The sequence below is a fragment of the Mobula hypostoma genome, chromosome 2, assembly GCF_963921235.1.
Source record: "Mobula hypostoma chromosome 2, sMobHyp1.1, whole genome shotgun sequence".
NCBI classification, from domain to species: domain Eukaryota; kingdom Metazoa; phylum Chordata; class Chondrichthyes; order Myliobatiformes; family Myliobatidae; genus Mobula; species Mobula hypostoma.
Window position 1 is genome coordinate 241,291,854 of NC_086098.1, and position 23,479 is coordinate 241,315,332.

A 23,479-nucleotide genomic window follows, 5' to 3' on the forward strand; every position below is an offset into this window, starting at 1 on the left:
TACCCCTCCCTCCGGACACTCACCCACCTATCCCTCCCGACACTCACCCCTCACCTATCCCTCCTGAATGCCGACACTCACCTCTCACTATCCCTCCCGACACTCACCCCTCACCTATCCCTCCCTCCAGACACTCACCCCTCACCTATCCCTCCAGACAACGCCAACATTCACCCCTCACCTATCCCTCCAGACACTCACCCCTCACCTATCCCTGCCGAATGCCGACAATCACCCCTCACCTATCCCTCCTTCCAGACACTCACCCCTCACCTATCCCTCCCTCCACTCACCCCCCACCCATCTCTCCCAACGCCGACAATCACCCCTCACCTATCCCTCCCGACACTCACCTCTCACCTATCCCTCCAAACACCAACACTCACCCCTCACCTATCCCTCCAGACACTCACCCCTCACCTACCCCTCCCTCCGGACACTCACCCACCTATCCCTCCCGACACTCACCCCTCACCTATCCCTCCTGAATGCCGACACTCACCTCTCACTATCCCTCCCGACACTCACCCCTCACCTATCCCTCCCTCCAGACACTCACCCCTCACCTATCCCTCCAGACAACGCCAACATTCACCCCTCACCTATCCCTCCAGACACTCACCCCTCACCTATCCCTGCCGAATGCCGACAATCACCCCTCACCTATCCCTCCCTCCGGACACTCACCCCTCACCTATCCCTCCCGAATGCTGACACTCACCCCTCACCTACCCCTCCCTCCGGACACTCACCCCTCACCTATCCCTCCCGAATTGCGACACTCACCCCTCACCTATCCCTCCTTCCAGACACTCACCCCTCACCTATCCCTCCCTCCACTCACCCCCCACCCATCTCTCCCAACGCCGACAATCACCCCTCACCTATCCCTCCCGACACTCACCTCTCACCTATCCCTCCCGACACTCACCTCTCACCTATCCCTCCAAACACCAACACTCACCCCTCACCTATCCCTCCCGAATTGCGACACTCACCCCTCACCTATCCCTCCTTCCAGACACTCACCCCTCACCTATCCCTCCCTCCACTCACCCCCCACCCATCTCTCCCAACGCCGACAATCACCCCTCACCTATCCCTCCCGACACTCACCTCTCACCTATCCCTCCAAACACCAACACTCACCCCTCACCTATCCCTCCAGACACTCACCCCTCACCTACCCCTCCCTCCGGACACACACCCACCTATCCCTCCCGACACTCACCCCTCACCTATCCCTCCTGAATGCCGACACTCACCTCTCACTATCCCTCCCGACACTCACCCCTCACCTATCCCTCCCTCCAGACACTCACCCCTCACCTATCCCTCCCGACACTCACCCCTCACCTACTCCTCCTGAATGCCGACACTCACCCCTCACCTATCCCTCCCTCCGGACACTCACCCACCTATCCCTCCCGACACTCACCCCTCACCTATCCCTCCAGACATCAACACTCACCCCTCACCTATCCCTCCCGAATGCCGACACTCACCCCTCACCTACCCCTCCCTCCGGACACTCACCCACCTATCCCTCCCGACACTCACCCCTCACCTATCCCTCCCGAATGCCGACACTCACCCCTCACCTATCCCTCCCTCCAGACACTCACTCCTCACCTATCCCTCCCTCCACTCACCCCTCACCTATCCCTCCTGACACTCACCCCTCTCCTATCCCTCCTGACAACACCAACACTCACCCCTCACCTATCCCTCCGGACACTCACCCTTCACCTATCCCTCCAGACAACACCGACACTCACCCCTCACCTATCCCTCCCAAATGCTAACACTCACCCCTCACCTATCCCTCCCGAATGCCGACACTCACCCCTCACCTATCCCTCCCGACACTCACCCCTCTCCTATCCCTCCGGACAACACCGACACTCACCCCTCAACTATCCCTCCGGACACTCACCCTTCACCTATCCCTCCAGACAACACCAACACTCACCCCTCACCTATCCCTCCCAAATGCTAACACTCACCCCTCACCTATCCCTCCAGGCAACACCGACACACACCCCTCACCTATCCCTCCAGGCAACACCGACACACACCCCTCACCTATCCCTCCAGGCAACACCAACACACACCCCTCACCTATCCTTCCTGAATGCTGACACTCGCCCCTCACCGATCCCTCCCGACACTCGCCCCTCACCTATCCCTCCCAACGCCAACAGTCACCCCTCACCTATCCCTCCCTCCGGACACTCACCCCTCACCATTCCCTCCAGGCAACACCTACACACACCCCTCACCTATCCCTCCAGGCAACACCGACACACACCCCTCACCTATCCCTCCCGAATGCCGACACTCACCCCTCACTTATCCCTCCCTCCGGACACTCGCCCCTCACCGATCCCTCCCGACACTCGCCCCTCACCTATCCCTCCCAACGCCGACAGTCACCCCTCACCTATCCCTCCCTCCGGACACTCACCCCTCACCATTCCCTCTGGAATGCCGACACTCACCCCCAACCCCACAGCAGTTTAGGGAGGGAGGTGGAGATAAGCCGCAGACCCAACCCACCCCCACTTTTCCAGCACCTGGTCGACAGGAGTGTCGGTGTCAGACGCGATCAGTCGCAGCGGTTGGCAGCCGTTGCGGACGAGGTGTGTGCCGACATTGGCCACGATCTGACCGTAGTGCGCCTGGAGAAGGTGGGAGCATATCTGCGATTCCAGGTGAGTCATTTCTGTCCACAACTCCGGACTCCCACCTCAGCTCCACAGGTTCAATCAGCACACTTCCAGCTTGGCCCGACTGCTGTGGATGGATCACCTTGATCACCCAAACACTCATCCTCACCCCTCCCCTACCCCATCACCTTTCCCTCCCCCCTCACGTCTCCATCACCCCCTCACCCCTCCCCTACCCCATCCCCTTTCCCTCCCCCTCACCTCCACCACCCCCTCACCCCTCCCCTACCCCATCCCCTTTCCCTCCCCCTCACGTCTCCATCACCCTCTCACCCCTCCCCTACCCCATCCCCTTTCCCTCCCCCTCACGTCTCCATCACCCCCTCACCCCTCCCCTACCCCATCCCCTTTCCCTCCCCCTCACGTCTCCATCACCCCCTCACCCCTCCCCTACCCCATCCCCTTTCCCTCCCCCCTCACGTCTCCATCACCCCCTCACCCCTCCCCTACCCCATCCCCTTTCCCTCCCCGCTCACCTCCACCACCCCCTCAACCCTCCCCTACCCCATCACCTCTCCTTCCCCCCCACCTCTCCATCAGCCCCCCACCCCACCCCAAACCCCCATCACCTTTCCCTCCCCCCTCACGTCTCCATCACCCCTCCCCTACCCCATCCCCTTTCCCTCCCCCGCACCTCCACCACCCCCTCAACCCTCCCCTACCCCATCACCCCCTCTCACTTCTCCCCTCCCCCTCCTCTCTATCACCCCCAACCCCTCCCTACCCCATCACCTTTCCCTCCCCTCACATCTCCATCACCCCTCCCCTACCCCCTTTCCCTCCCCCTCACGTCTCCATACCCCATCCCCTTTTCCTCCCTCCCCCTCACGTCTCCATCACCCCCTCACCCCTCCCCTACCCCATCCCCTTTCCCTCCCCCTCACGTCTCCATCACCCCCTCACCCCTCCCCTACCCCATCCCCTTTCCCTCCCCCCTCACGTCTCCATCACCCCCTCACCCCTCCCCTACCCCATCCCCTTTCCCTCCCCGCTCACCTCCACCACCCCCTCAACCCTCCCCTACCCCATCACCTCTCCGTCCCCCCCACCTCTCCATCAGCCCCCACCCCTCCCCAAACCCCCATCACCTTTCCCTCCCCCCTCACGTCTCCATCACCCCTCCCCTACCCCATCCCCTTTCCCTCCCCCGCACCTCCACCACCCCCTCAACCCTCCCCTACCCCATCACCCCCTCTCACTTCTCCCTCCCCCTCCTCTCTATCACCCCCAACCCCTCCCTACCCCATCACCTTTCCCTCCCCTCACATCTCCATCACCCCTCCCCTACCCCCTTTCCCTCCCCCCTCACGTCTCCATCACCCTCTCACCCCTCCCCCATCCCCTTTCCCTCTCCCCTCCCCCATCCCCTTTCCCTCTCCCCTCACCTCCACCACCTCCTCAACCCTCCCCTACCCCATCACCTCTCCTTCCTCCACCTCTCCATCAGCCCCCACCCCTCCCCAAAACCCATCACCTTTCCCTCCCCCCTCACGTCTCCATCACCCCTCCCCTACCCCATCCCCTTTCCCTCCCCCCGCACCTCCACCACCCCTCAACCCTCTCCTACCCCATCACCTCTCCTTCCCCCCACATCTCCCCAAACCCCCATCACCTTTCCCTCCCCCTCACCTCTCCATCACCCCCTCATCCCTCCCCTACCCCATCACCTTTCCCTCCCCTACCCCATCACCTTTCCCTGCCCCACCCTATCACCCCTTCCGCCCCCTTCACCCCCTCCAACACTCTCATTCCTCCCATCTCCCCCTCACTCCATTACCTCCTCCCTTCTCATCAGTCCCCCCATCAATCTCACTCACCCCATCCCCTCCTCTATCACCCTCACTCCCCCCTCACCACATCCTCTATCACCCGAATTCCCTCCATTATCCCTCCCGCCCCATAATCCCCCACCCTCATCCCTCCCTCCCCCCCCCACACCCCCACCCTCATCCTTCATCCCCCAACCCTCACCATTCACTACCTCACACTCCCCCTCCGACATGAACCACTCTCTGCTGTCTTTGAGCTGGTGTAACAATCTTTCTCCTCCGGGGTCCCCACTTCCGCCCAGGCACTTCCTGTCCTTCTCTTTCTTTTCTCCGTCTGCCCCGCACAGAAATGGCGCCGCCACGCCCAGACGCCCGCCGCTCCCCACCTTCCCTCCCCGGCGGGATCCGGGGGCTGCCGGGAGCAGTGTGACGTCAGCGGGTAAGATGGCGGAGGCTGCGGCCGTGTCTCCGCTCCGCTTCTTCTGTCACTGCTGCAAGGGCGAGGTCTGCCCCAAGCTGCCGGTAAGGGAGCCGGCGCCCTCCGCTCGCTGCCTGACTGCGTCCCAACAGCTCCGGGGAAAGGGGGAAGGCGTCTGTCCGCGGGATCTCCTCTCAACTGCCGCCATTTTAGGCGTTGGATATTTTTTTTAATTTAATTCCCTCCCTTTGGGCCGTTTGGAGGCGTTTTCGGGTCATGGGGCAGAGTGGGGGAGTCTGTGGCTGGGGAGTCCTGGGGACGACAGAGGGCTTGAGGAATCTGGGAGGGGAGAGGCGGATGGCTGCGGGGAAGGGGGTTTTGTGGGGACAGGAGATGAAAGAGTCTGAGGGGGAGGGGAGAGGCGGGTGGGCGCGGGGGGAGAATGGGGTCTGAGGGGGAGGGGAGAGGCGGGTGGGCGCGGGGGGAGAATGGGGTCTGAGGGGGAGGGGAGAGGTAGGTGGGCGCGAGGGGAGAATGGGGTCTGAGGGGGAGGGGAGAGGCGGGTGGGCGCGGGGGGAGAATGAGGTCTGAGGGGGAGGGGAGAGGCGGGTGGGCGCGGGGGGAGAATGGGGTATGAGGGGGAGGGGAGAGGTAGGTGGGCGCGGGGGGAGAATGGGGTCTGAGGGGGAGGGGAGAGGTAGGTGGGCGCGGGGGGAGAATGGGGTCTGAGGGGGAGGGGAGAGGTAGGTGGGGGAGAGGTAGGTGGGCGCGAGGGGAGAATGGGGTCTGAGGGGGAGGGGAGAGGCGGGTGGGCGCGGGGGGAGAATGGGGTCTGAGGGGGAGGGGAGAGGTAGGTGGGCGCGGGGGGAGAATGGGGTCTGAGGGGGAGGGGAGAGGCGGGTGGGCGCGGGGGGAGAATGGGGTCTGAGGGGGAGGGGAGAGGTAGGTGGGCGCGGGGGGAGAATGGGGTCTGAGGGGGAGGGGAGAGGTAGGTGGGCGCAGGGGGAGAATGGGGTCTGAGGGGGAGGGGAGAGGTAGGTGGGTGCAGGGATGGGATTTTCTTGGGGGAGAGTGGGGTCTAGGGCGAAGGGGTGTCAGAGGGGGAGGGTTTGTGGAGGGAGAATGGGGGAGGGAAGAGGCGAATAGGTACAGGGGTGGGATTTTCATGAGAGTGACAGTGAGTCTGGGGTGCGGAGAGGGGAATGGGCGCAGGGAAGGAGGTTTTGTTGGGAGGAGAGGGGTCTGAGAGGATGGTTTTGTGGAGAGAGAGGAGTCTGGAGGTTGCAGAAGGACAATGGGGGGTCTGAGGGGGAGTGGAGAGGCGGGTAGGCTCAAGGGAGGGGAGGATAGTAGGGTCGGGGTGAAAGGGTCTGAGGGGCAGGGAGAGGTTTTTTCCTGGAGTTTGGAAGGAACTTGGTGTGTTGACGGGCACGTGGAGTGTTTGTGGGTCTAGGGATAGATGACGGAGTTGTAGATCAATGTGGGTGGCGATGAAGGGGTCTTGAGGTGGTGAGGGGTGGCTGTGGAGCAGTGTTGGATGGGAGGTGAGGGCCAGGGTGTTATGAGAGATGGCGGTATCCTGGTGTTGGGCAAAATACAGGAGGAATGAAGAACAGTTTCCTGTCCCCTCCGTTTCCCCGTGGAGACCAAACTGACCCCTTCCCGTTGGCATTGTTCCCCATAGAGACACGATGTCCCGTCTCATGGTGGGTCTTTGTAGAGAGACGACCTCCTTCCGCAGAGGCAGCCGGCCCTGGTTCTGGCTGTGGGGTGGGGGAAAGTTTTGTTGTTGTAACTTGTATATCGGCTGCTTGTGCTGAACGTTGTTGGCGCTGAAATATGTGGCGATACCTGCGGGCTGCCCGCAGCACTAACTTAGTTTGTGTTGGTTGTTAATGTAAGTGATATGTTTCACTATGTTTCAACACATAAGTGGTTAATAAATAAAATTAAATCTAAATCTCTTTGCCATGAAAGAGCAGACTTCTCTCTTCTCCCCCCCCCCCCGCCTCACCCAGCGGTTTTCACAGAGATCAGCATTCCAACAGTAACTATTTCATTGCAAGAACAAACAGCCACCGTGCCCTCTGACAATTTGTTTCACGCCTTGGTCAACCACACCTGACCCCGTGATACCTATTTTTACATGTTTTTCCCTTTAAAACTCTCTTCTCCCTCTCTCCTTCCCCCACCAACCCCTCTCTCCCTCCTTCATTCCCTCCCCAGTGACAGAGTAACAGATCGCTGTCATCAGTGAGATCCAGACAGGCAGATTGTTTAGATGAGGGGTGTAAATCTCCTCAGGGTACTGGGAATACTGTCTGCTTGACTACTTCCTGTGTAATAGTGCTGTTTTCTATGGCTGGTTTTAAATGACCACGTTGCTTTGTATGGTGATGACTGAAGACCTAGACCTAACCAGCACAGGTCATAATGATGAGCTTTATAAATGTTGCTCAGTAACTCCTGTGGTACTGGCTGTCTTCCCAATAAATCCACCGCTGTTCTGGTGCTGAGGTTTTAAAACGCATTGGTCAGACTGCACGTGGAGTGTTACAAGCAGTTTTGGACCCGTTATCCAAGAAAACATATGCCAGCATTGGAGAGGGTCCAGAGAACGTTCCCGGGAATGAAAGGGTTAATGTAAGAGGAGCACTTGATGTCTCTGAGCCTTGTTCTCGCTGGAGTTTAGAAGAACTTTGGGAGTGTGGGGTGCGGGTAATCTCTTGAAAGCAACAGAATATTGAAAGGCCTAGAGAGAGTGCACATGCAGAGGGTGTGCCCTGTGGTGGGGGAGTCTAGGGCCAGAGGGCACAGCCTCAGAATATAAGAACGACCCTTTAGCACAAGGATAAAGAGTATTTTCTTCAGCCAGAGGATTACAGACCTGTGGAGTTCATTGCCACAGATGGCTGTGGGGGGCAAGTCATTGGGTATATTTAAAGCAGAGGTTGATAGGTTCTTGATTAGTCCAGGACCCCAAATATGACGGGGGGAAGGCAGGTGAATGGGGTTGAGGGGGAAAATAAATCGGCCATGATGGAATGGTTGGGCAGACTCACTGGACAAAGTGGCCTAATTCTGCTCCTTTGTGGTCTACGAGGCAGCCTCAACAGGGAGAGGTGTGACCAGACTTTAGGTTGAGGCCCTGTCCACTCTGTTACTCTCCCTGCCAATACTGCCGTACTTTCCGTGAGAGTCTTATTTGCTTAGTTCTGCCCTCTACCCTGTACCTGTAGTGATTTAATCCACCCACTCTCATTCAGGTCCTCTCTCTCCATTGCTAATCCATCTGCCTCGTAACGTCACGCAATCATCCTTTCCGTCCATTCCACCAGCACATGCCTCTCCTGATAGCTTCCTGTGCTCTGCACGTCATCACTGCCATTGTTCTGTGATTGGCGTGTTCGGCCCATCGACTGGGCTCCACCATTCCGTCACGGCTGATTTATTATCTCTCTCAACCCCATTCTCCTGCCTTCTCCCTGACCTTTGACACCCTGACTAATCAAGAACCTACCAATGTCCGCTTTAAATATACTCACTGACTTGGCCTCCACAGCTGTCTGTGGCAATGAATTCCACAGATTCACCACCCTCTGGCTAAAGAAAATCTTTGTCTCTGTTCTAACTGGACGTCCCTGTATCCTGAGGCTGTGACCTCTGGTCCTAGACTGCCCCACCATAGGAAACATCCACTCTGTCTAAACCTTTCAATATTTGATAGCTTTAAATGAGATACCCCTTCTGAACTCCAGTGAGTACAGATCCAGAGCCATAAATGCTCCAATAGGTTATTATTGCTGTAGATACAGAGAGACGCTTTATTCTGCATGCCAGCCATACCGATCATTTCATCACAGTGCACTGAGTTAGTACAATAACAGCATGAAACAGCGCAAAATTGCTGGAGGAACTCAGCAGGTCAGGCAGCATCCATGGAAGGGAATAAACAGTCAATGTTTTCAGCCAATTTCCTTCATCTCGACCCAAAACATAGATGCTGCTTGACCTGCTGAGTTCTTCCAGTATTTTGTGTGTGTTTCTCTGGATTTCCAGCATCTGCAGAATCTCCTGTTTTAACAAGCTAAAGTGTTACAGTTGCAAAGAAATTACAAAGCAGGCAGGCAAATAAAGGTGCAAAGGTCACGATGGGGTAGATTGGGAAAGCGAAGGTTTTTTCTTGCACAAGAGATGTGTTCAAGAGTCTGAAAACAGCAGGGTAGGAGCAGTCCTGTAGCTTGGTGGTACGGGCTTTCAGGCTTTTGTATCTTCTTCCAAGAGGAGAGGGAAGAAGGGAGAGTGGGGTGAGTGGATTGTTTGATTATCTTGTCTGCTGTCCCGAGGCAGCAAGAAGCGTAGACAGGGTCCATAGCGGGCAGTCTGGTTCCTGTGATGCACCCGGTGCAGCACAACACTGCAGTTTCCTGCCGTCTCGCGCACTGTTATGTCCTGATAGGGGCATCAATGAAAATTGTTGAGGTGTGAATTTCTTGCCGAAATCCTGCCAAATTTCTTTAATGAAGTAGAGATGTTTTTCAATGGGCCCACATGCTCTGCAGTTCAAAGGTGGCACTTGCCTTTAGTGCAACCCGGACCACGCAGAACCTTGCGGATCAATTTCTGCAGCTGCGAGAAATCCAACACACACATACAAATGCTGGAGGAACTCAGCAGGTCAGACAGCATCCATGGAGAGAATAAACACGAAGTTTTAAGCCAAGATCCTTCGCCAGTGCTGATGAGGGGTCTCAGGCTGAAGTTTATTCCTCTCTGTAAATGCTGCCTGATTTAAAATGTTCATTTGGATGACGCTAAACTGGCATTGAGTGTGGGTGGCTCTGCCTTCGACCCCCAAACAGAAGGCGCTAATCACTGGAGCCCTGTTGCGTGTGAGTGTGTCTCGAATACCACAGGTGGGATTCAGATGTACCTGGCAAACTCCTTGTGGTTTTCAAAACTGCATCAAGTTCCTTTGCCCTGCTGAGGCACAGAACAGATTGCTAAGAGCAAGACAGGTTTATCTGGAATAACAACGGGTGAGAACGATGTTCTTGACGTAGAGTTGAGCAGAGATTCCCCAGGCAGCTTCAGAGATTGGAGGAAAGATTGGCCAGTCTGGCGTTGTGTGCTTTGGAGACTATCAGACTGAGTGAATACCTCCTTGTGATTCTTGCTGGCCCTTTCTCTCTCCCGATCTGCACATACCCTCTCTTACATCCACTACCTCCCAAACTCCTGGCCCTTTCTCTCTCCCGATCTGCACATACCCTCTCTTACATCCACTACCTCCCAAACTCCTGGCCCTTTCTCTCTCCCGATCTGCACATACCCTCTCTTATATCCACTACCTCCCAAACTCCTGGCCCTTTCTCTCTCCCGATCTGCACATACCCTCTCTTACATCCACTACCTCCCAAACTCCTGGCCCTTTCTCTCTCCCGATCTGCACATACCCTCTCTTACATCCACTACCTCCCAAACTCCTGGCCCTTTCTCTCTCCCAATCTGCACATACCCTCTCTTACATCCACTACCTCCCAAACTCCTGCGCAGTCCCCTATCACCGTGCCTTTATCATTCTCCACCCCATCCACTGCTCATCATCCACACTGGTTCCCATCTCTCGTCTTTGCACTCCCCCGCCTCTCCACTCCCTGTCGCCCGCTCCGCTCCCCATCGCCCCCTCCACTCCCTACCTCTCCCCTCCCTTGGCCCATTTGTTCCCTTACACCCCCCCAATCCCTCCACTCCCTCTGCACACCTCTTCCCCTTCCCCCTCTCAGCTCTCCTGCCCCCCTTTCCCCTCCCCATCCGCTCCTCCAAATTCCCTTCTCCATCCCATCTGGCCCCTCAATTCCCCTCCTCCTTTCCCTTTTGCTCCCCCCGCTCCATTGTCCCCCCTGTCTCTCTCCCTCGGCCTCTCACCAGTCTGACGTCTGGCACCTCTCCTGCCCTGTGCCGGGATCTAATCCAGTGCTGATCCTGCCTTCTCTTCCCTTGCAGGAATACACATGCCCCCAGTGTGAGTCAGGCTTCATCGAGGAAGTCACCGATCAGTCCAGGTGGGTGCTGCATCCATCCCAGCAGCGGGGGGATGTAGGGGAGGAAGACCTTCCTTCAGACCCCTTGGGTTGGGGAGAGACAGACGAGCGGGAGATGCTTGTTTGAACAGTGGCTGGGTCCCGATCTCCAGTGTCGGGTCCCCTGCAGGTTCCTCTCACCCTCTCAATCCTATACTCCCTACGGGTGCCATTGACAGCTCTACAAGAACAGAGAGTGCACAGCAGTCTCCACTACAAGAAGGCTTGCCACCGCCTTCCCTCCCTTGCAGCCTAGTTTCCAGCCCGTGTCACCCATTATTCTCGTGGACTGTGGGAGGATCTCAGGGAGAACGTACTCCTTAAGCCAGCGGTGGGAAATGACCCTGGGTTGCTGACACTGCAATAGTGTTACACTCACCTCTACGCTGCCAAGTATAGATGCGGAGCTTACCAGCGACACCAGACTTGGCTTGCAGGAGCCGGCAGTTTGGTGATGCATCGCACCGTACCGTGGTTACGTTAATTCCATACGTAGGGAACAATCTGCAAATCAGCGCCATCCCTCTCGGGGGTTGTCGGGTCAAGCTGCCCCACCTCACATACAAAGGTGACGGGGTGCTGCCCTCCCCATCCCTCGTCTCCCCTACACACAACGCACCCCATTCCTGGAGCCCAGTTCTGGTGGGGATAGTGTCCCTGGGGGACGGGTGGGGTGGAATATCCCCGCGGGGGCAGATCGGTAAGCTTCTGCAACCCAGGCACTGATTAACCGAGCCGTGTATCCACAGTTTCCTGGATGGCAGGACGAATGGATTGGACGAAGATTCAGCCACACAGTTTGCAGAGGTCAGTTCCCCCCACCGTCCTTGTCCCATCTGTGAGTTGTCTCCCCCTCCCTCTCTTCCCCCACCCGTCTGTGAGTCGTCTCCCCCTCTTCCCCCACCCATCTGAGAGTTGTCTCCCCTCCCCCTCATCCGCCCTCCCGTCTGTGAGTCATCATCTTCTCACCCATGTCCCCCCACCCACTTGCAGGTCGTCTTCCCCTCATCCCCCTACAAATCTGTGAGTCGTCTCCCCCTCTTCCCTTACCCATCTGTGATTCGTTTCCCCCCACCCGTCTGTAAGTTGTCTCCCCCTCCCCCTCATCCCCCCACCCGTCTGTGCGTCGTCTCCCCCTCCCCTATTGCCCCCACCCATCTGTGAATCCTCCCCCTCTTCTCCCACCCATCTGAGAGTCATCTCCCCTCCCCCTTGTCCCCCACCCATCTGTGAGTTGTTCCCCCCTCACCCACCCGTGAGTCGTCTCCCCCTCCCCCATCTGTGGGTTGTCCATCATCCTGGCTGGATTCCTGGATTCACATGCCTCCCTCCCTCCCTAACCTCTGTTCTCCCTGCCTTGCAGCTGTGGGATCGAACTTTCCTGAACCTGGACCAGACGTTCCTGCTGGTGGATGGGAGGCCGCTGCGTGGCGGCGCTTCGCTGGAACACGATGGCGGGGGACTGGACCGGGGTGGGCAGCAGGGTGATGTCTGGGGTCCCGGCCGGCATGCCAGGTTACCCGTGGCCAGGAGGTATCGGTCCAGGGCCTCCTCCCGGCCTGAGAGGTCTCCGGCCATCGAGGGGTAGGTAGGAGTCTGCGCCGTCTGCCGCTATTCTGTGACATGGCTGCTCAGTTGTCCCTCTGTCTCCCGAAGCCGAGCCCAGAGACGCTGTAATGAAATCAGAATCAGTCAGGTTTAATATCACTGTTCAGTCCTTCTTACGTCTCCCAGAGACGCTCTAATGAAATCAGAATCGGTCAGGTTTAATATCACTGTTCAGTCCTTCTTCCGTCTCCCAGAGACGCTGTAATGAAATCAGAATCAGTCAGGTTTAATATCAGTCCTCCCTCCGTCTCCCAGAGACGTTCTAATGAAATCAGAATCGGTCAGGTTTAATATCAGTCCTCCCTCCGTCTCCCAGAGACGTTCTAATGAAATCAGAATCGGTCAGGTTTAATATCAGTCCTCCCTCCGTCTCCCAGAGACGTTCGAATGAAATCAGAATGGGTCAGGTTTAATATCAGTCCTCCCTCCGTCTCCCGGAGCCAAGCCTAGAGACGTACTAATGAAATCAGAATCGGTCAGGTTTAATATCACTGGCGCATGAATTAAAACTTGTTAACTTTGCGGCAGAAATAAATAAGTTAATCAATTACAGTAAGTATATTTATGTATATTAAATAGTTAAGTTTAAAATAATGCAAAACAGAAATGATATTAAAAAAGTGAGGTAACGTCTGCGGGTTCAGTGTCCGTTTATAAATCGGATGGCAGAGAGGAAAAAGCTGTTCCTGAATGGCTGAGTGTGTGCCTTCATGTTTCTGTACCTCCGTCCTGATGGTAACAATGGGAAGAGGGCACGTCCTGGGTGATGGGGATCCTTAACGATGGACGCCGCCTCTTTGAGGCACTGCTCCTTGAAGATGTCTTGGATACCAAGCAGCTGACTAACAACTTTCTGTAGCTTCACTCGGTCCTGTGCAGTAGCCTCCCGCCCTCATGCTAGGCAGTGATGTAACATGTCAGAATGCTCTCCATGGAAGATTTCGCGTGTTCCTGAATGGGTTGTCTGCCTCTGCCTCACTCTTCCGACACCTCTTTCCGCAGAATAATTCAGCAGTTATTTGCTGGGCTCTTCTCCAACGCTGGAATCCCAGGCTCTCCAACCTTCTCGTGGTGAGTCCAGTTCCCCACCCCTCCCTGCTAGCCAACCACTCCCTGGGGATGGGTTCCATTCCTGGTGGGACCTCAGCTCTGTCTTGTATGGTTCCTCTTGGTGCACTCTAACTCTGTATCTGACTCCAGGAGTGTGTGATAGGACGGTGTAGAGGGAGCTTCACTCTGTGTCTGACCCTGGGAGTGTGTGATGGGACAGTGTAGAGGGAGCTTCGCTCTGTGTCTGACCCCGGGAGTGTGTGATGGGATGGTGTAGAGGGAGCTTCACTCTGTGTCTGACCCCGGGAGTGTGTGATGGGACGGTGTGGAGGGAGCTTCACTCTGTTTCTGACCCTGGGAGTGTGTGATGGGACAGTGTGGAGGGAGCTTTACTCTGTGTCTGACCCTGGGAGTGTGTGATGGGACAGTGTAGAGGGAGCTTCACTCTGTGTCTGACCCTGGGAGTGTGTGATGGGACAGTGTGGAGGGAGCTTTACTCTGTGTCTGACCCTGGGAGTGTGTGATGGGACAGTGTAGAGGGAGTTTCACTCTGTGTCTGACCCCGGGAGTGTGTGATGGGACGGTGTAGAGGGAGCTTCACTCTGTGTCTGACCCCGGGAGTGTGTGATGGGACGGTGTAGAGGGAGCTTCACTCTGTGTCTGACCCTGGGAGTGTGTGATGGGACAGTGTAGAGGGAGCTTCGCTCTGTGTCTGACCCCGGGAGTGTGTGATGGGATGGTGTAGAGGGAGCTTCACTCTGTGTCTGACCCCGGGAGTGTGTGATGGGACGGTGTGGAGGGAGCTTCACTCTGTTTCTGACCCTGGGAGTGTGTGATGGGACAGTGTAGAGGGAGCTTCACTCTGTGTCTGACCCTGGGAGTGTGTGATGGGACAGTGTGGAGGGAGCTTTACTCTGTGTCTGACCCTGGGAGTGTGTGATGGGACAGTGTAGAGGGAGTTTCACTCTGTGTCTGACCCCGGGAGTGTGTGATGGGACAGTGTAGAGGGAGTTTCACTCTGTGTCTGACCCCGGGAGTGTGTGATGGGACAGTGTAGAGGGAGCTTCACTCTGTGTCTGACCCTGGGAGTGTGTGATGGGACAGTGTGGAGGGAGCTTCACTCTGTCTGAACTGCTCTCTATCCCAGAATGAGAAAGATGGAGGAAGGAGAACGCAAAGGAGGGAGTGGGTAGGTTCTGGAGGGACTATTTGCCGCTGATGGAAGAGTTGGGGGGGTGACGTAGGAGTGAGTGGGGTGATGCCAGCAGTGACGAGTTATCAATGCTCTCTCTCTCTCCTGAGGGACAGGCTGCTGCACTCAAATCCTGCCGATTATGCCTGGGGACAGAGTGGGCTCGACGCGGTGATCACACAGGTGAGGAGCTGCCATTGGCTTGGCCACGGAACAGCCTGCAAACAGCCTTCTCCCTGCAAACAGCCCTCTTCACCTCTCATTGTTCCCTTCCTCCCCACCTCCGACCTCTCGTTAACCCTGACCCTCAGTAGGGTGGAGCACGTCTCAGAAAGGGGGTGAGGGAGATGTGTGTTTATTTAGCAACCCCCGCTGAACCCTGACCCTGATCATTTACAACATGTAATTACCCACCCGGGGATTGTGGGAGCAGACTGGAGACGTGGCATTGAACTCTGAGCTCCCACACCCCGTGCGGCAGTAGCACCGTGGCGCCTCAGGGGTGGGGGGGGAGAAGTGGAGGTGAGCAGCAGATGGGTGGGTGGGGGGGATGAGTGAGTGAAGGAAGGAGAAAAGGTGGCTACAGAGTTGGGGAGGCATTGGCCCTGGCAAGGGTTGGAGTGGGGGGAGATGCCGGAGTGGGAAGGTCAAAATTGGGGGGGGAGGACAGAGAGGAAAGGTTGAAGGGGAGGGAAGAGCAGAATGGTGTGGGCGGGATGGTTGTTGGTGAAATGGCTGTGAGTTCCCTGTCTGTCTGGAACTACCCCAATGCTCTGCCGTGTGTATGTCGCACAGCTCCTGGGCCAGCTGGAGAACACGGGACCTCCTCCCGCTGACCGGGACAGGATCGCCGCACTCCCCGTTGTCACCGTGTCCCAGGAACAGATCGGTAAGCAGGCTGGTGTGGGTGCAGTGCCTCCAGCGGCCAGGGGTCGAGTGGACATGGGGCTGAGGGTCAGCATTACTGACCCCAGTCCCACCCGCCACTGGAGAAGGGAGGTCCGGGTGGGTGGGGGGAGGTGGGGAATGGAGGAGGGCGCTGGAGTGGGCAGAGAGGTGAGGGGAGCGGGGACATGGGTCGAGGGAGAGAATGAGGTGGAAGGAGAAGAAGAAGAGGAGGGTGGTGAAGGAGGTCGAGGGGTGTGATGACAGGGCAGGGGGTATGAGGGAGGGGTAGGAATGAGGAGGAGTGGGTGTGTGGGAGAGAAAGGGGTAAGAATGAGAGAGGTGTGGGAGCAGGAGGAGTAGGACTGAGAGAGGAGGGCTGTGATGGAGTGGGAGGGGTAGGGATGAGGGAGTAGGAGGAAGGGAGAGATAGTAATGAGGGAGAGGGGTGTGTGGGAGTGGGAGGGGTAGGAATGCGGAGAAGGGGATATGAGGGGTAGGAATGAGGGAGGAGGGTGTGAGGGAGTGAGAGGAAGGAATTAGGGAGAAGGGGGTGTGGGGAAGTGGTAGGAGGAGGGGTGTGAGGGAGAGGTAGGGATGTAGGAGGAGGGGAAAGAGGAATGAGGGAGGAGGGCTGTGGGAGGGGTAGGAATGAGGGAGAAGGGATGTGGGGAAGGGGTAGGAGGAGGGGTGTGAGGGAGGGGTAGGAATGAGGAGGAGGGTTAGGAGGGCTGAGTTGCTGATGAGGGTGCGAGGGATTGTGGTGTCGGTAATGTTGTACCCCTGCAGATTCCGCCCTCGAGTGTCCGGTTTGCAAAGAGGATTACCTCCTGGAGGAACAGGTCCGACAGCTGCCCTGCCACCACCTCTTCCACAACGATTGCATCGTCCCCTGGCTAGAGATGGTGAGTGGTGCCACCCGTACCTCCATCACAGAGTGCTCAGGGAGCAGCGCGTCAGGCTCATCCTATAACTCCGCACAGTCAGGGTCAGCTTTCATCTTTCTGGCAGCAGTACATTGCAATACTCAAAAAAAACTAAATTGTAATAAATGTTTCAAAAAGAGAGGAAAAAATAGTGAGATGTACAATGTCCATTCAAGAATCTGATGGCGGAGGAGGAGATGGTGTTCCTGAAACATTGAGTGTGTGTCTTCTGGCTCCTGATGGTAGCGATGAGCAGGGAGCGTGTCCTGGGTCATGGGGGCCCGTAATGATGGATGCCACTTTTTTGAAGAGATTGAAGATGTCCTGGCTGTTGGGCAGGCTAGTGCCCATGATGGAACTGGCTGGGTTTACAATTCTCTGTAATGGCCTCTCCATACCGGACAATGATGCGAACAGTTTAGAATTGATCTATCCTTTCCATAATTTTATGTTTCTCTCAGATCCCTTCTCAATCAATTCCAGTGAGTATAGTCGCAGGTGACTTAACCTCAATCCCTCATCTCAGGATTCAACCTGTGAACCATCTCCTCAAGCAAGGAGAGCATTTTTTTCAATACTGTGGGAGTCACTCCCTCCACCACCCCTGTCAGGCAGTGCATTTCTGATGCCAAACACTCCCTGGGGTGGGGGTGAGCATTCTCCCTCAGAATATTGTGTTGCAACTGTGGCCTCACCTGCACCCTGCCCACATTGCAATACAATTCTAAACCACCCCCCCCCCCCGCTGTTCGCCACTTGCCTCTCTTCCTCCCACCCCACCCCCTGCTGTTTGCTGCTCCACTGCTGGACCTCCACCCACCCAACCCAACCGCTGTTTAGAAACAGAAAGCCTACAGCACAGTACAGGCCCTTCGGCCCACAAAGCTGTGCCCAACATGTCCTTACTTTAGAACTGCAACATATTTGACCCTCCAAAATGACCCACCTCACACTTATCTGGGTTGAACTCCATCTGCCACTTCTCAGCCCAGTTTTGCATCCTATCAATGTCCCGCTGTAACCTCTAACAGCCCTCCACATTATCCACAATACCTCCAGCCTTTGTGTCATCAGCAAATTTAGTCATAGTCATAGTCAGAGTCATACTTTATTGATCCCGGGGGAAATTGGTTTTCGTTACAGTTGCACCATAAATAATAAATAGTAATAGTCATAGAAATAATAAATAGTAATAGATTAGTAATAGGAAATAGTAATAAATAGTTAAATAGAAATACTAACCCATCCCTCTACTTCCTGATCCAGGTCATTTATAAAAATCACAAAGAGTAGGGGTCCCGGAACAGATCCCTGAGGCACACCACTGGTCACCGGCCTCCATGCAGAATATGACCCGTCTACAACCACTCTTTGCCTTCTGTGAGCAAGCCAATTCTGGATCCACAAAGCAAGGTCCCCTTGGATCCCATGCCTCCTTGCTTTCTCAATAAGCCTGGCATGGGGTACCTTATCAAATGCCTTGCTGAAATCCATATATACTACACGGCTCAATCTTCATCAATGTGTTTAGTCACATCCTCAAAAAATTTAATCAGGCTCATAAGGCACGATCTGCCTTTCACAAAGCCATGCTGACTATTCCTAATCATATTTTGCCTCTCCAAATGTTCATAAATCCTGCCTCTCAGGATCTTCTCCATCAACTTACCAACTACTGAAGTAAGACTCACTGGTCTATAATTTGCTGGGCTATCTCTACTCCCTTTCTTGAATAATGGAACAACATCTGCAACCCTCCACTCCTCTGGAACCTCTCTTTGTCCCCATTGATGATGCAAAGATCATCGCCAGAGGCTCAGCAATCTCCTCCCTCGCTTCCCACGGTAGCCTGGGGTACATCCGGTCCGGTCCCGGTGACTTATCCAACTTGATGCTTTCCAAAAGCTCCAGCACATCCTCTTTATTAATACCTACATTCTCAAGCTTTTCAGTCCGCTGCAGGTCATCCCTACAATTGCCAAGATCCTTTTCCGTAGTGAATACTGAAGCAAAGTATCCTCCGGTTCCATACACACTTTTCCACTGTCACACTTGATTGGTCCTATTCTCTAACGTCTTATCCTCTTGCTGTTCATATACTTGTAGAATGCCTTGGGGTTTTCCTTAATCCTGTCCGCCAAGGCCTTCTCATGGCCCCTTCTGGCTCTCCTAATTTCTTTCTTAAGCTCCTTCCTACTAGCCTTTTAACCTTCTAGATCTCTACTAGGTCCTAGTTTTTTGAACCTTTCGTAAGCTCTTCTTCTTGACAGATTTACAACAGCCTTTGTACACCACGGTTCCTGTACCCCACCATCCTTTCCCTGTCTCTTTGGAACAAAATCTACTCAGAACCCCACGCAAATATCCCCTGAACATTTGCTATATTTCTGCCATACATTTTCCTGAGAACATCTGTTCCCAATTTATGCTTCCAAGTTCCTGCCTGATAGCCTCATATTTCCCCTTACTCCAATTAAACGTTTCCTAACTTGTCTGTTCCTATCCCTCTCCAGTGCTATGGTAAAGGAGATAGAATTGTGATCACTATCTCCAAAATGCCCTCCCACTGAGAGATCTGACTCCTGACCAGGTTCATTTCCCGATACCAGGTCAAGTACAGCCTCTCCTCTTGTAGATTTATCTACATATTGTGTCAAGAAACCTTCCTGAACACACCTAACAAACTCCACCCCTCACTCTAGGGAGATGCCAATCAATATTTGGGAAGTTAAAATCTCCCACCACAACAACCCTGTTATTATTACTCCTTCCCAGAATCTGTCTCCCTGTCTGCTCCTCGATGTCCCTGTTACCTTTGGGTGGTCTGTTAAAAACACCCGGAAATGTTATTGACCCCTTCCTGTTCCTAACTTCCACCCACAGAGACTCTGTAGACAACCCCTCCATGACTTCCTCCTTTTCTGCAGCCGTGACACTATCTCTGAATAGCAGTGCCACACCCCCATCTCTTTACCTCCCTCCCTGTTCTTTCTGAAACTTCTAAAGCCTTGCATTTGAAGGAGCCATTCCTGCCCCTGCACCATCCAAGCCTCTGTAATGGCCACAACATCATAGCTCCAAGTACTGATCCACGCTCTAAGCTCATCTGCTTGATTCATAATACTCCTTGCATTAAAATAGACACATCTCAAACCATCAGTCTGAGCGCGTCCCTTCTCTGTCACCTGCCTATCCTCCCTCTCGCACTGTCTCCAAGCTTTCTCTATTTGTGAGCCAACTTCCGTCACTTCAGTTTGGTTCCCATCCCCCAGCAGTTCTAGTTTAAACTCTCCCCAGTAGCCTTTGCAAACCTTCCCACCAGGATATTGGTCCCCCTGGGATTCCAGTGCTTTTTGTACAAGTCACACCTGCCCCAGAAGAGGTCCCAATGATCCAGAAATCTGAATCCCTGCCCCCTGCTCCAATCCCTCAGCCACACGTTTATCCTCCACCTCATTCTCTGATGCTTGCTCCACTGCCATATTTGTCATATTGTCGTATTTAATTTGGCTGCCGTCCTCTCTTCCAGCACGACACTTGTCCGGTGTGCCGCAAGAGTCTGAATGGGGAAGTCACCACAGGCCATCAGCAGACCTCAGAGCAGCTGTCCGGCAGCTCGGCGGGTAGGGAAAGCGGGCGGCGAGACCCCTGGGCGTACTGAAGGACTCTTCGTGGAGCACTTTGCAACCTGTCTCCCCCACCCCTCTGCACAACTCAATCAATAATATTGTAAATTATATATATATATTAAAAGAATCAAGAGGGCAGGGTATAACTCGGAGCGGTGTCTCCCGGGCTGACAGAGGGAAGGGCAAGCCACACTGTGAATCCTGTGTGGGATCGGCCTGCTTCTCCACGGTTGCACTAAACGAATGGCTCTCCACACATTCTGTTCAGACCTCCCCCTCCCTCTCTGTTTGAGAAATTAACTCTCGATTCTGCAGGAAGGAAAATTCCAAGCCCGATTGGAATTTGCCGAGATTTGGGTAGGGTTCAGTGAATGGGTCAGCCGGAAGGGCTGGAGCTCTCCCGAGGCACTTTACACATCTGGTTGGCTTCCTAGGGTGACGTTCTCCAGCCACCACTGGCCCGTCAGCCCAGAACTAGGTGCATGAAGACCGGGAGGAAGGGTGGTAATCAATCCCCCCTCCCCCTTCCCTCCAATGTTACACCCTGGTCTGAGTGCCCGACACTCAACCTCTTGTAGTGTGTGTGGTAGGAAGAACCTATTTGACCACAGGGGTCCTTTCTGGGATCAGGAGAGGCTGTTCTGCTGCTCTCCCACTGGGAACTGGCTCGTTTCTCAGGGCAGGCGGAAGGGGACACTGGCCTGAATCTCTTCGACCCTCCCTCTTACCCGCTTTACGTGCAGGTCTGCTGAGATTCCGGAGGTGGCTTGGTGCTGGGCTCTGTAGTGGAAAGGATGGTCCAAATTCTCTTCCTGAGGTAGGGTGATTCCTCCTCGGGCATTCCCTCAACTCCGTGTCTCCTCCCCCTCCCTCCCAGTAGTGTGTTACCAGGAATGTTTATGGTCACAGATCCCAGCATATTTCACCCACACGCTGGCAGTATTACTGAGCCCCCAAAGCAGGCTTCTGTTTGATACAAAAGGGCCGGTGTTTCAAGATGCAGTATTCTGTGTGTCAGAGAGAGAGAGAGAGCCTCAAACAAAGCCAGCAAGGTGGCGACAAGATGGTTCTTGTGTCACAGCGGCAGGTTTCTAACCCTCTTGCGTTGGTTCTAACTTGACTGACGCTAAGTCTTCTGCAGCTGAGATGTGAAATGTTGCAAGGTTTAATTCGAACCTTGATGAATGCGAGTCCACTGCCCAGCAGTGACCAGGGTTGGTATGGAGTCAATGCCAGCTTGGGCTGGGCGTGAAACGTGATGCAGGGAGCAGGATGTTGGGGGTACTGTACCGATGAGCCAACTGGTAGGTTAGTCTATGCTCTGCCTCTCCGGTTCATTGCCTGGGCCATGGTTAGTCCGTCTGCTGCTGACTTCACGTCATATTGTCATCAATCCACTTCTTGGATTGGGAGCACGTTCTCGTAAAAACAAAAAAAAACATACAAAATGAAACATTGGGTTTGGGTTCAGAGTAGCGGGGTTGGAAATGAATTTCGGATTTACACCTGAGCTGGCCTCAATCTTGGGTTTGAGGTTTATATTACATAAAAACTTTGTTTTAAATCCTCTGAGGTTGGCGTCCCCGGGATCCCCCCGCCCCAATCCTTCCAATGTCAATGACCCTGGGGTTCCTGGTCGTACTTCCCCCCCCTCTGAGGTTGGGAACCCTGGGGCTTGCCCCTCTCCCTTCCAAGGTCAGTGGCACCCCGGACGCACTGCTCTTCCTCCTCCGAGGTCAGTAATCAAGCAACTCATCGCCCCCTCCTATTCCTCCCCCTCTTCCCCCCACCCCCAGTGATCTCAGGGTGGCCCCTCGCTCCCTCCCCCCTGAGGTCAGTGATCCTGGGTTTCTCCCTGTCCCAGTTCCTGCACTCTGTGGCAGCTCTCTGTTACCAGGAGACCGGGGTGCTCCCCCTCCTTCCTGCCCATCTTGCCGATGCCATCCCCAGTGCTCACCCCTCCCATCCACAGTGCTTCCCTTCCTCCCTGTTCCCTCCCTGCCACTCCACATCCCCACCCCGACTACTCTCCCCCTCTCCTCCCCCGTTTCCCCACTCCCGCCCCACCCTTTCACCACGCTGCTCCAAGTGCAGATTCAAGGTGACGGGGAAGGGGTGAAGTGTTTGGAATCAGGGAGTATCCATCGCAGTGGAAATTAGGGAAGGGAGAGCCCCCTCACACTGGAGCAGGGAAGCCACTGTTGGGTGACTCTTATTACAGGGACCAGCCGTCTGTGGGATAGGGTTGGGGTCCTCTTGGCCCAATAGGCCCTTCCCTCCTCAAGGATAATAAATTCCCTGTTCATTATGCTATTTCCTTCCTGAATATTATGTATCTGTGTTATACAGTGATGCTGTTAATATTGCAGGACCCCAAAGACTCTACTGTAACAAAATTAAACTGAATTGAACGTGGACATAACTCTTACTCTCCAGAGGAGAGTCTGTATTGCAATTTTTTTTCGTAGTTGTAAATGTTTAATCTCTGTTCTGTCACTTGTTTAAAAGTTTTTATTTTGTAAATAAACTGAACAAAAATGATCAGATTTCCATGTCCTGCCCATCTGCTTTGGAGAATCGGAATTCGATTCAGGATCAGTATCACTGGTAAAGGTCGTGGGATTTGTCATAATAAACTAAATTACAAATAAGAAGTATATATAAAAATTAAATTAAATAATTAAAACAAAAAGCAAAATTAATGAGGTTCACTGTCCATTCAAAACTCAGACGGCACAGGGTTAGAAGCTGTTCCTGAAACGCAGTGTGCTTCAGGCTTCTGTACCTCCTCCCGGATGGCAGCAATGAGAAGAGGGCATGCCCTGGGTGATGGGGGATGTCCTCGATGCTGGGGAGGCTGGTGGCCGTGGATAGAGCTGGCTGAGTTTACAACACTCTGCAGCTTCTTCCGATCCTGTGCATTGGCCTCTTCGTACCAGACATTGATGCAGCCACTCAGAATGCTCTCCACAGTACATCTGTAGAAATTTGTGAGTGTTTTTGGTGATGTATCAAATCTCCAGACTTCTAATGAAATATAGCCGCTGCCATGCCTACTTTGTAACTGTATCAATATGTTGGACCCGGGGTAGATCTTGAGAGATGTTGACTCCCGAGAACTTGAAACTGGTCGCCCTTTCCATTTATGATCCCTTAGTGAGGACCTTTCAAGTCCACAATCAATTCCTTG

General features: G+C 54.7%; 2 protein-coding genes across 7 annotated transcripts in view; one reads left to right on the forward strand and one right to left on the reverse strand.

Moving 5' to 3' along the window:
* Window positions 1-4,788, reverse strand: part of polr3c (polymerase (RNA) III (DNA directed) polypeptide C) — a 28,425-nt gene extending 23,637 nt beyond the window's left edge. For 2 of the 5 annotated variants that reach the window (XM_063041818.1, XM_063041823.1), the window contains exons 1-2: window positions 4,711-4,788; window positions 2,577-2,796 (exon numbers count right to left, since the gene is read on the reverse strand). In XM_063041818.1, the coding sequence (XP_062897888.1) occupies window positions 2,577-2,723 (147 nt within the window). In that variant the 5' untranslated portion in view covers window positions 2,724-2,796; window positions 4,711-4,788. Of the gene's footprint in view, window positions 1-2,576; window positions 2,797-4,700 lie in introns of all 5 variants that reach the window. The other 3 variants (XM_063041821.1, XM_063041819.1, XM_063041822.1) reach the window with 3 other exon arrangements.
* Window positions 4,789-4,866: 78 nt separating this feature from the next.
* On the forward strand, window positions 4,867-22,852 carry rnf115a (ring finger protein 115a). 2 transcript variants are annotated; one of them, XM_063041838.1, is made up of 9 exons: window positions 4,867-5,020; window positions 10,923-10,981; window positions 11,749-11,806; window positions 12,363-12,583; window positions 13,610-13,678; window positions 14,960-15,032; window positions 15,645-15,738; window positions 16,524-16,639; window positions 20,190-22,852. In XM_063041838.1, the coding sequence occupies exons 1-9, from the start codon at window positions 4,943-4,945 to the stop codon at window positions 20,319-20,321; spliced, it is 900 nt and encodes a 299-aa protein (XP_062897908.1). In that variant the 5' UTR covers window positions 4,867-4,942; the 3' UTR covers window positions 20,322-22,852. The 2 variants fall into 2 exon arrangements, with proteins under 2 accessions (XP_062897908.1, XP_062897909.1); XM_063041839.1 differs by having other exon boundaries at window positions 4,878-5,020; window positions 14,966-15,032; window positions 20,190-22,851.
* The last annotated feature ends 627 nt before the right edge of the window (window positions 22,853-23,479 follow it).

What these genes read in the sequence shown, in the direction of transcription:
- rnf115a (XM_063041838.1), top strand. Translation starts at nt 4,943, where the DNA reads ATGGCGGAGGCTGCGGCCGTGTCTCCGCTCCGCTTCTTCTGTCACTGC. An exon ending in GGCTCTCCAACCTTCTCGTG is followed by an intron (nt 13,679 to 14,959) that starts GTGAGTCCAGTT and finishes CTCTCTCCTGAG; the next exon opens with GGACAGGCTGCTGCACTCAA. An exon ending in CGTGTCCCAGGAACAGATCG is followed by an intron (nt 15,739 to 16,523) that starts GTAAGCAGGCTG and finishes GTACCCCTGCAG; the next exon opens with ATTCCGCCCTCGAGTGTCCG.